Source organism: Acanthisitta chloris, unplaced genomic scaffold (genome assembly GCF_000695815.1).
Source record: "Acanthisitta chloris isolate BGI_N310 unplaced genomic scaffold, ASM69581v1 scaffold2111, whole genome shotgun sequence".
Lineage (NCBI taxonomy): Eukaryota > Metazoa > Chordata > Aves > Passeriformes > Acanthisittidae > Acanthisitta > Acanthisitta chloris.
Window position 1 is genome coordinate 25,895 of NW_008657507.1, and position 8,507 is coordinate 34,401.

An 8,507-nucleotide genomic window follows, 5' to 3' on the forward strand; every position below is an offset into this window, starting at 1 on the left:
GCACATTTTGGGAGACCCGTTTTGTTCTCTTCCCTCAAACGTGGCATGGAGCTGCTCTCACCAAGAACTGCAAGGTCAACAGGCATCAGTGGTGTGAAATGTGCTGCTCCTGGGCAGAAGGGATGTGAGAACTCTGCTAGAGCCTCCCCAAGCCAGAGCTTGGCTGTGCCAGCGTGCAGAGAATGAGGTTGTTACCGCAGTGATTTGTGATCTAAATCAAAGTTAACAAGGGTGGCAGGATGTGCTGCCTTTCCCCAAGCTGTGCAGATGGGGATGTGCTCTGTGATGCTCATTCTGTGTGTTCCTGCAAGGTGGACTTCAAGCAAACAAGCTGTTGCTCTCCTCAGCACAGTCCTGGGTGTTGGTAGCGTTCAGAGCTTGGTTGTCTCTTTGGTCACATTAAAATCAAGCTGAGAACAAAAGCAGGTTATTGATTCTTGAAAGCAGAGGAGTCTTTGCCAGCCAGTTAATGAGGAAAGAACATTTCCAGTTTCTGATTTTTTCCAAGGGTGTTGAAGCTGTGACATCTCAGTTAGCACATGACAGGAGCCTGCAGAGCCTCCAAGGCATCGAGAATTAACCTGTTCCTGGCTTAAGGAGGGTTTGGGGAGGTCTCTGCCAGGCTCAGCCTGCCCTGGATTGTTCCCAAACACCTTTGTCAGTGGCTATGAGGTACTGGGAGTGAGAAGGGAGAAGAGGTTCTCCCTGCACTGAGCACTGTTGGCTGTGGGGATGTCCCTGGGTGACTCTTATCACCCTCTGATGCAGCCTCAACCCCCAAACCAGCACCTTCAAAGGGTCAATTCCTCACTGCAACACGTAGAAAAATTAGTAGTGGTTGTTTTGTTGGGTTGGTTGGGTTGGTTTTAGGCCTCCTGGAGGTGAGCCACACAGTGTATGTGACCTGTGCCCATGACTTCACTCAGCTGTTGAAGCCACGTGGAGAAACATCACTGCAGAGAAAATCTATTAAACAAACCTGTTATTCAGGGGCACTCCAGAGCTTCCTCTAGGACTGCTGTAATGTGAGAGCATCTTGTGCACACACAGATGCAAATTGCTGGGCTGAGGAGAGTGGAGCTCAGGGAGGGAGGTGGGATGAAGTGCCATCATTCATGGAAAGAGAGGAGATATCTGCAGAGCAACAGGAGTGTGAGTGCAGCAGCCACAGCTCCTCGCTCAGCTTTTCTGCTTTTTGTGCTCAGATTGCATCTTTTATTTAGGATCTGGGGCAGTACAAGGAAGTTTTGGCTTTGGGCTTGGTTTGTTTCTCCAGACTTTGAAGTCTGACCCAGAGTGTGTGATGGAGCTCTGATCCAGCAGCTCTGGTGACAGGAGTGTGGTTGTGCCTCTGGTCAGAGCACACTGAAGTGCATTTCTGGAGGCTTTGGCTAGAGATCTGACACTCCTGGCTGTTCTCTTCCACTCTGAATCTCAGCCCCTTTGAAACCTCCACGTGGAGAGGGCAGGGACAGCGAAGCCCATCCCTGACAGCTCTCCTGGTCCATCCTTCAGCTGACTTGATTTGTAGGGAAGCTTGTCCTGCTAATCCACAAGGTGTTCTTCACTCCTCTGGCCCTTAGCTCTGACAACACAGGCAGCACCATAAGAAAATTGCTATTACTAGGCATGGAACAACATCTTTAATATCAGTTTGGAGCACGTGGAGAAGGTGCAGGGGCTCTCAGGGAGCCCAAATTGTTCCAATACTGCAAGAACTCATTCTCTGCAGCTCGAGTTTATTGCACACTGTAAGTACAGAGTGGAAAGCAGCTGAAGGAACCAACCTCAGGCCCCCCAGACATGTTCCCCCCATAATATCCATATTTATCATTTCCCCCCCTTCTCCAGCAGTTGCCTGCAGCTCTTCAGAGCTCATTGTTTCCTCAGTGCTGCTGGAAGGCTTCTCCCAATCTGCTATTTGTCATTGGTAATGCTTAGCTCAAACAGTTATTTCCATCTCTCTACACCATTAGTGTGAAAACAGCTACAGGTGGATAACTACCAGTTCCAACTGCTCTGTTTTCCAGCCCCTCCTGTTTTGCTCTCACTAAAAGATTTCCCACTGCAAGATAACTGGAGTTTTATTGTTCTGAGCTGGCTGAGTTGGCCTTCAGCCTCTCAGGCTGGTTCAGCTGGAGAGGCTGATGGAAATGGTCATACTGGGAGTTTACTGGGGGGTGTTTGCAAACAGTGGATGTTTGGAGGCAGTGCTGCAGGAACCTGAAGACATTCCTCACCAGCAGACTGGGTGATGTGTTAAATTGAGTGGAAACCTGTGTTCCAACTTCCCAGAGTGGTTGGTTTTTGCCTGAGTGCCTGTTGTTTGTGAGGTTTGCACGTTGAGGAATGGAAGACACAAAGATTCCGTTGGAGGTATAATTGGATGGGTAATATCTTGGGCCTCTTTTTGATGCCTCTTTAACCACTTCATATTTGTAATGTGCCAAAAATAGCCGTGCAGTCTGCTGTGGCCATCAGCAGTGCAGCTGGGAATAGATTTTAATTGATGGAGCCTGTCAGGCTGTTAGTGGCCGTGCAGGCAGCAGAGCCATTAACGGCAGATTTCGTGTCCCTGCTCACTTAAACATTCCTCTGCCAAGTCAGAGCACTTGGATTTTTACCTTCAAACCCCCAGCATTTGGAGCAGCAGCTTCCTAGGGCCATATCCCAGGGGTTTAGGTTTCCCAGTGAGAGCTGCTGACCACTGGTTTGAGCTCCAGGTGCTGCAGTTGGTGGTGCTAAGACCCTTGACAAAACCCTTTGTGTGGAATTAGGGACAAGCAGAGCTTTGGGGTTCAGTTTGCTGCTAACTTTGTGAACTGCAGTGTTTGCCTTGGTGCATGGGGAGAGGGTGGCACTGAACTGGGGCACCTGAGGTGTGACTGGTGTGGGAATGGGCTGTGACTCTTCCTAAAGGGACCTGTGGAAAGGCTGTGGTCATGAGGAGGAACCTCTCTGGTGACATCTGGGTCCTTCAGCAGGTTCAGATACCTGTGCTGGTTTGGGGGGTGAGTTTTTCCAGGGGAGCAGGATGCTGTGTTTCCTGCCTGCAGCAGATGAGAGGGTTCAGAGCTCGAGCTGCTCACTGCCGTGGGGTAGCAGCAGAATGTAGGTCAGCAGCACTCTCTGTCCTACCTTCCTGGCTCCTCCAAGCCACGTCAGGCCAAGCAGGTCACCAGCTAAAGAGCCCTGGCAGAGGTGAGGAGCCTTCTGTTTCCCCTCAGGCATGTCTGCATTACCTGCCACCTCTCTAGCTCCAGGACCAGAGCTCCTCCTCTGCAGAAGGAGCATATTTTAACTCATGGTTTGGAGAAGAGGCAGAGAAGACTCATTGCTGTTTCCTTTATGGATGAACAGGAAACATCCATCTCTAGGCTGCACAAACCTTCCCATTGCCACCAGTGTGGAGCCAACTAGATTCCATCTGAGTCATTCCACCCCCTGCCCCAAGGGTCACAGTTACCAGGTGCTTGCAGATATTTTAATTGTCAACATCACTGAAGGAATGACCTGAGGTATTCACAGAGGCTCCCAGCCTTAGTAGCAAAGTTGACCATCACAGTCGTAGTCTTTGAGTTCTTTTTGCTTTGCTGTTTCTCCACCATGAACTCCATCTCGGGCTGCTTCTGTTGTCTGCCCTGAACTCTGCTTTCCCCTGCTGACTGTTTCTCCCTGAGCTGAGCAGCCTGCTCCCTGTACTTCTCCTTGTCTTCTTCTGGCAGATTTCGCCACATTCTGCCCATCTGCTTGGCAGTTTGGGCCACTGTCCAGTGTGGGTTGGCATCTTGGAGCTCCTTGCGGTGCTGGGTGAAGAAGAGGAAGAAGGGAGGAAGTGGCTGTGTCGCTGCTTTGAGACGAACACTCTTCCTCTGCTGCCTCTGCTGCTTTTGCTGCCTTTGCTGCCTTTGCTGCTTTTGCTGCTTTTGCTGCCTTCTCGTCACCCTCTGGGCAGAATTCACAGATTTTCCTTTTCCTAAGCATTTCCTTGGGCTCATTTTTCTAGATTCTAGTTGCTTGACGTTGCCCAGCTTGACCAGGATCCGGAAGCGCAGAGGAGCACTGGGAACCTTCCTGCGGTGCCTGTGCACCGGCCGTGCCATGTCCTGTGGAGCTGCTGGTTGAGCTGGCTCCTCCTTGGAAAGGAGGGAGCTCCACTTCTGGTTTGGTGGGGCTCTGCTGACTGGCTGCACTGGCTGCTGGAGCACACCCAGATGTGCAGTGATGATGTCACTGGGCCATTATGACACACAGTCCCAGAGTCGATTGGGATGAGCCAAATCTGTTTCCTGCACCTCAGTTGGCTGAAGGGCTGGGAAGGTGTCATAGCCATAGTGCCTGAGAAGCAATTTGTTGACTTAGGAGGTGCTGGATGGAACACTGAGATATGTAGTGGTGATGTTGTCACCGGGCCATGATGACACATAGTCCCAGAGCTAATCAGTATGTGCCAAATCTCCTTCCTGCAACTCTGTTGGCTGAAGGGTTGGGAAGATGTCATAGCCATAGTGTTGGAGAAGTGATTTTGTTGATCTAGGAGCTGCTGGATGGAACACTGAGATATGTACTGCTGATGTTGTCACTGGGCCATTCTGACATACGGTCCCGGAGTTAATTGGGATGAGCCAAATCTGCTTCCTGCACCTCAGCTGGCTGAGGGGTTGGGAAGGTGTTATAGCCATGGTGATGGAGAAGTAATTGGTTGACTTAGGAGCATTTCTGCTGGACAGAACACTGAGATGTGCAGTGGTGTTGGCTGAAGGGTTGGGAAGGTGTCATAGTCGTGGTGATGGAGCAGCAATTTCTTGACTTAAGACCATTTTTACTGAGCAGAACACTGAGATGTGCAGTGGTGGTGATGATGTCACTGTCCCATTATGACACACAATTCCCAATCAGTATGTGCCAAATCTCCTCCCTACAACTCTACAGGCTGAGGGGTTGTCATTATGTCACAGCTGTGGTGATGTCACAGCCTGTTGCTGCCCTAGGCCCTTGTTCCTTCTCCAGCACTGAGTTTCAGCTCCATTTATCACCCAGCAAATTACCAACGTGTGGAATACCCAAGGAAGTAACTGGATGCCTGTAATTTTTTGCCATGATGAAATGTGGAGCTGCTGCTCTCTGCTGAGAGGTGGCAGCTCATAATGTGCAAATGGTTTAGTAGCAGCCCTAAAAATAATTGTATGTGACAGTTGGTTCTTGGTTCCTGTCAGGATAACTACTGTTATTTAAATCTGCAGCCTAAGGACTACATGGCTAATTTATTTGGGTGGACTTTTCATTAATTTGAAAGGTTCTGAGGGTTTAAAAGCCTTCATTAATTACATTTTAGTAGATGAAAATGCAATAAGGTTCTGCAGGTTTGTGTGGGAACGAAAGAAATTCCCTGGGTTTTGTTGGCTTGTTTTTCAAAGGGGAGATCAGTTGTTCCCAGGGAAAAGGCAAACTTGGCTGTCCCTGTCGGAATTCTTGTGCCTGAGAACAGGACTATGAATAAAACAAATTGGAATTTGACCACTCATTCGCAGTACAAGGTGATTTATTGAAGTTCCCAGTCGTGTTAAATATTCATGCGTGACGGATTGCGTAAGTGCTGAATTATGGAACAGCCTCTACCTCTGTGGAACTTGTCTTCCTGAAAGGTAAAGAGGGGGAACAGGAGCCTTGGAAGTAGGGACTCATCCCTGGATTGCACATGGATAACTTTTTCATTGCATAATTCTGCTGCAGTGAGGACTCTTCTCATTGCTGGGCTGGTTGGTTGGGACAATCAGGAGGGACATTGAGGGGCTGGAGCAGGTCCAGAGAAGAGCAACGAGGCTGGGGAAGGGACTGAGCACAAGTGCCATGAGGAAAGGCTGAGGGAGCTGGGGGTGTTCAGCCTGGAGAAGAGGAGGCTCAGGGGAGACCTTAGCACCCTCTGCAACTCCCTGCCAGGAGGTTGGAGTCGGGTGGGGGTTGGTCTCTTCTCCCAGGACAAGAGGGCACAGACTCAAGCTCTGCCAGGGGAGGGTTAGGTTGGATATTAGGAAGAGATTTTTTCCAGAGAGAGTGCTCAGGCATTGGAATGTGCTGCCCAGGGAGGTGGTGGATTCACCATCCCTGGAGGTTTTCAGGCTGAGACTGGATGTGGCACTTAGTGCCATGGTCTAGTGACCATGGGAGGGTAGGACTGGATGATCTTGGAGGTCTCTTCCAACCTGGTTGATTCTGTGATTCTATAACAGAAAGGGGAAAATGATTCTTCAGGCTGTGTGAAAGCTCATGGCAAATCAAGCCTGGGTGAAATCCTCCCTGTGCTGGTGCTTCCCTGCCTCCCTCTTCGCCCTGTGTTTGCTCTGAGCTGTTTCCCAGTGACCTGGAGGTAGTAAATGGAGGTGGAAGAAGCTCAGTGTGTTTGCAGTAGTGTCAGCCTCACTCCTGTCATGTCACAGCTCCTTTGGCTTCCCCGAGCAGAGAGAGCCATTTGCATTCCATTTATCTCCCACTTTGCCTTCCCTTGTTTCTTTTGCTCTCCAAAGAGAACCTGCACTGGTGATTATTCTGGGGCAATGGAATAATTTCATTAGAGCAGTCAGAGGTCTCTTCAGCAGGTGCTTTATTATCTCAATAATTCAGCCTAAGAGACTTTTTCAGTCTCCTCAATTCCCTGAGTTCAGGAGCTACAAATAAAACTCTCTTGCTCTTTCCCCTGATTTGGTTTATTTAGCCTCTTTTTTTTTTCTTTTCCCTATGTTCTTTTCAGATCTTCCCCAGGAATTATATTTCAGTGTGGAATTGATGCTGTTCAGTTGCCTGGAGGGAGTGCACTGTGTTAAAATGCACATGAAGGAGCTGCAGGTCCCACTTGGGTTGGGTCATTTGTACAGTTCCCTGTGAATTGAGGCCGTTTGTCTGGACTCAGCAGAATGTATGCTCCTGTCCCTGAATTACCTATGTATTACATCAAAATAGGTCAACTCAGTTGGGGTAAATCTGGGATAGAAGTGCTGGAATAAACACAGCAGTGTTAGGTGTGGGCACAACCATCGATCTTGGCCTGCTCAGCTCCTCCACAGAGCAGTGTGGGAGGGTTTAGCTCTCTGCCACTTCCATGGGGCCTCTCTGGGCAGATACACTGGGATAAAGTATCTTGGATTTTCAAGTGGATCAGTAATTGTTAAGGACAGATCATTGGTAGGCAGAAAAGATGAGGAAACCCTGAGTTGGGACACAGTTGTAGCCAAAGCTTTTCCCATGGCTGCTGATCCTCTCTCTGGGTGTTTGTTTTAGCAAATGAATAGACATAAAGACATCCTGAAATTGTTGATTACAGTGGATTTTTGTCTATTTTTCTCCCTGAACCTGACCAAGCCCTTCAGCTGTTCAGAGATACCTAAGGCACAAATGTGTCCTGAGACTGCAGAGTCCTGATGATCAGGGAAGGATTTTACCATCAGTCCTGGCAGAACAAGATCTTTGTTGTGGACCTGTTTGGATTTCCAATGACAAATAGAATCTCTAGAGCTTGTGTATAACACATCATGTTGTTCATTTAGTATTTGTCTTTTCCTTAAGACCCAAAACCATAGAAAACCCCCCAAAAGCCTCATAGCCCTTGGCCACTGCAGTATCTCACTCCTCTAAGACCTTACCTCTCTGCCCATTAGGCAATGAGTGTTGATTAAGGTCTGAAATTAGCTCCAATTTGCCATGGTGGGGGAAAAGATCGTGCCAGAAGGAATAATGTCAAAGGCAACAGAGGGAAATGAGCAGAAGTAGAAACCTCTTCATGAACTGCAGTGAAGGCACAGGTAACACTGGTGCAGAGATCTCTGCAGAACACATCAGCTGCTCCTTTGAAACAACAGGTTTTTGCTGTGTCTTTCTAAAACTGCAAGTGGCAACAGTCCCTTGACAGAAAGGATCAAGACAGCTGAGGAAAAAAAAAAGCATGAAGATGAGAAAAATGTCAGTGCTCGTAATGATGTTAATTATAAGGTAAATGGATGTTGACATTTGAGAGTTGAGCTGAAAAGATCAGCCGTGTGAAGGTGTGGAGGATCTGTGTAGAGGCTGAGGGAGGGGGAGAGGAGTTGTGTAATGTCTGAAAGATTTCCATTTCTGGAGGAGCAGAAGATAGGAAAAGGTTCAGGGTTTGTGTCTTGGTTGGTTCTCAGAGTTATACAATGTGAATCCAGAGATACCTTGAACTGCTTCATCTCTCAGACTCTGCCTCAGTCTGGTTTGGGATTGAAGAAAAAAGGTCTCAACGTGGTGAAGGCACTTTAAAAGTCACAAGGTAAATAGAATGTCTTACATTCTGTGATTCAAGGCTTTGGGAGCCTTGATTTGTGGCTTTTGCTGGAGTTAGCAGTGCTGACCCTCAGGAGTGGCATCATGCCCTGCCCCACCTGCCTTCAGCAGGGCTTGGGGTCATCACCTGTGGCTTTCCAAAGTCTAACCTTTGTTAGCATAGGTTTCAAGGCTCATTTTTGCTGCCCCTCAGCTCAGGGTATGGTGTT

At 48.6% G+C, this 8,507-nt stretch overlaps 2 protein-coding genes across 2 annotated transcripts in view; one reads left to right on the forward strand and one right to left on the reverse strand.

Annotated features, from left to right (window-relative positions):
• The window catches only part of LOC103811740 (CUB and sushi domain-containing protein 2-like), a gene marked incomplete at both ends in the record, with an annotated part of 122,466 nt that overhangs the window by 25,723 nt on the left and 88,236 nt on the right, over positions 1–8,507 (forward strand). The gene's annotated exons all lie outside the window — the stretch shown is intronic.
• On the reverse strand, positions 3,498–4,103 carry LOC103811739 (high mobility group protein B1-like). The gene is made up of 2 exons (XM_009084729.1): positions 3,945–4,103; positions 3,498–3,806 (listed from the first exon to the last, which is right to left on the reverse strand). The coding sequence occupies exons 1-2, from the start codon at positions 4,101–4,103 to the stop codon at positions 3,498–3,500; spliced, it is 468 nt and encodes a 155-aa protein (XP_009082977.1).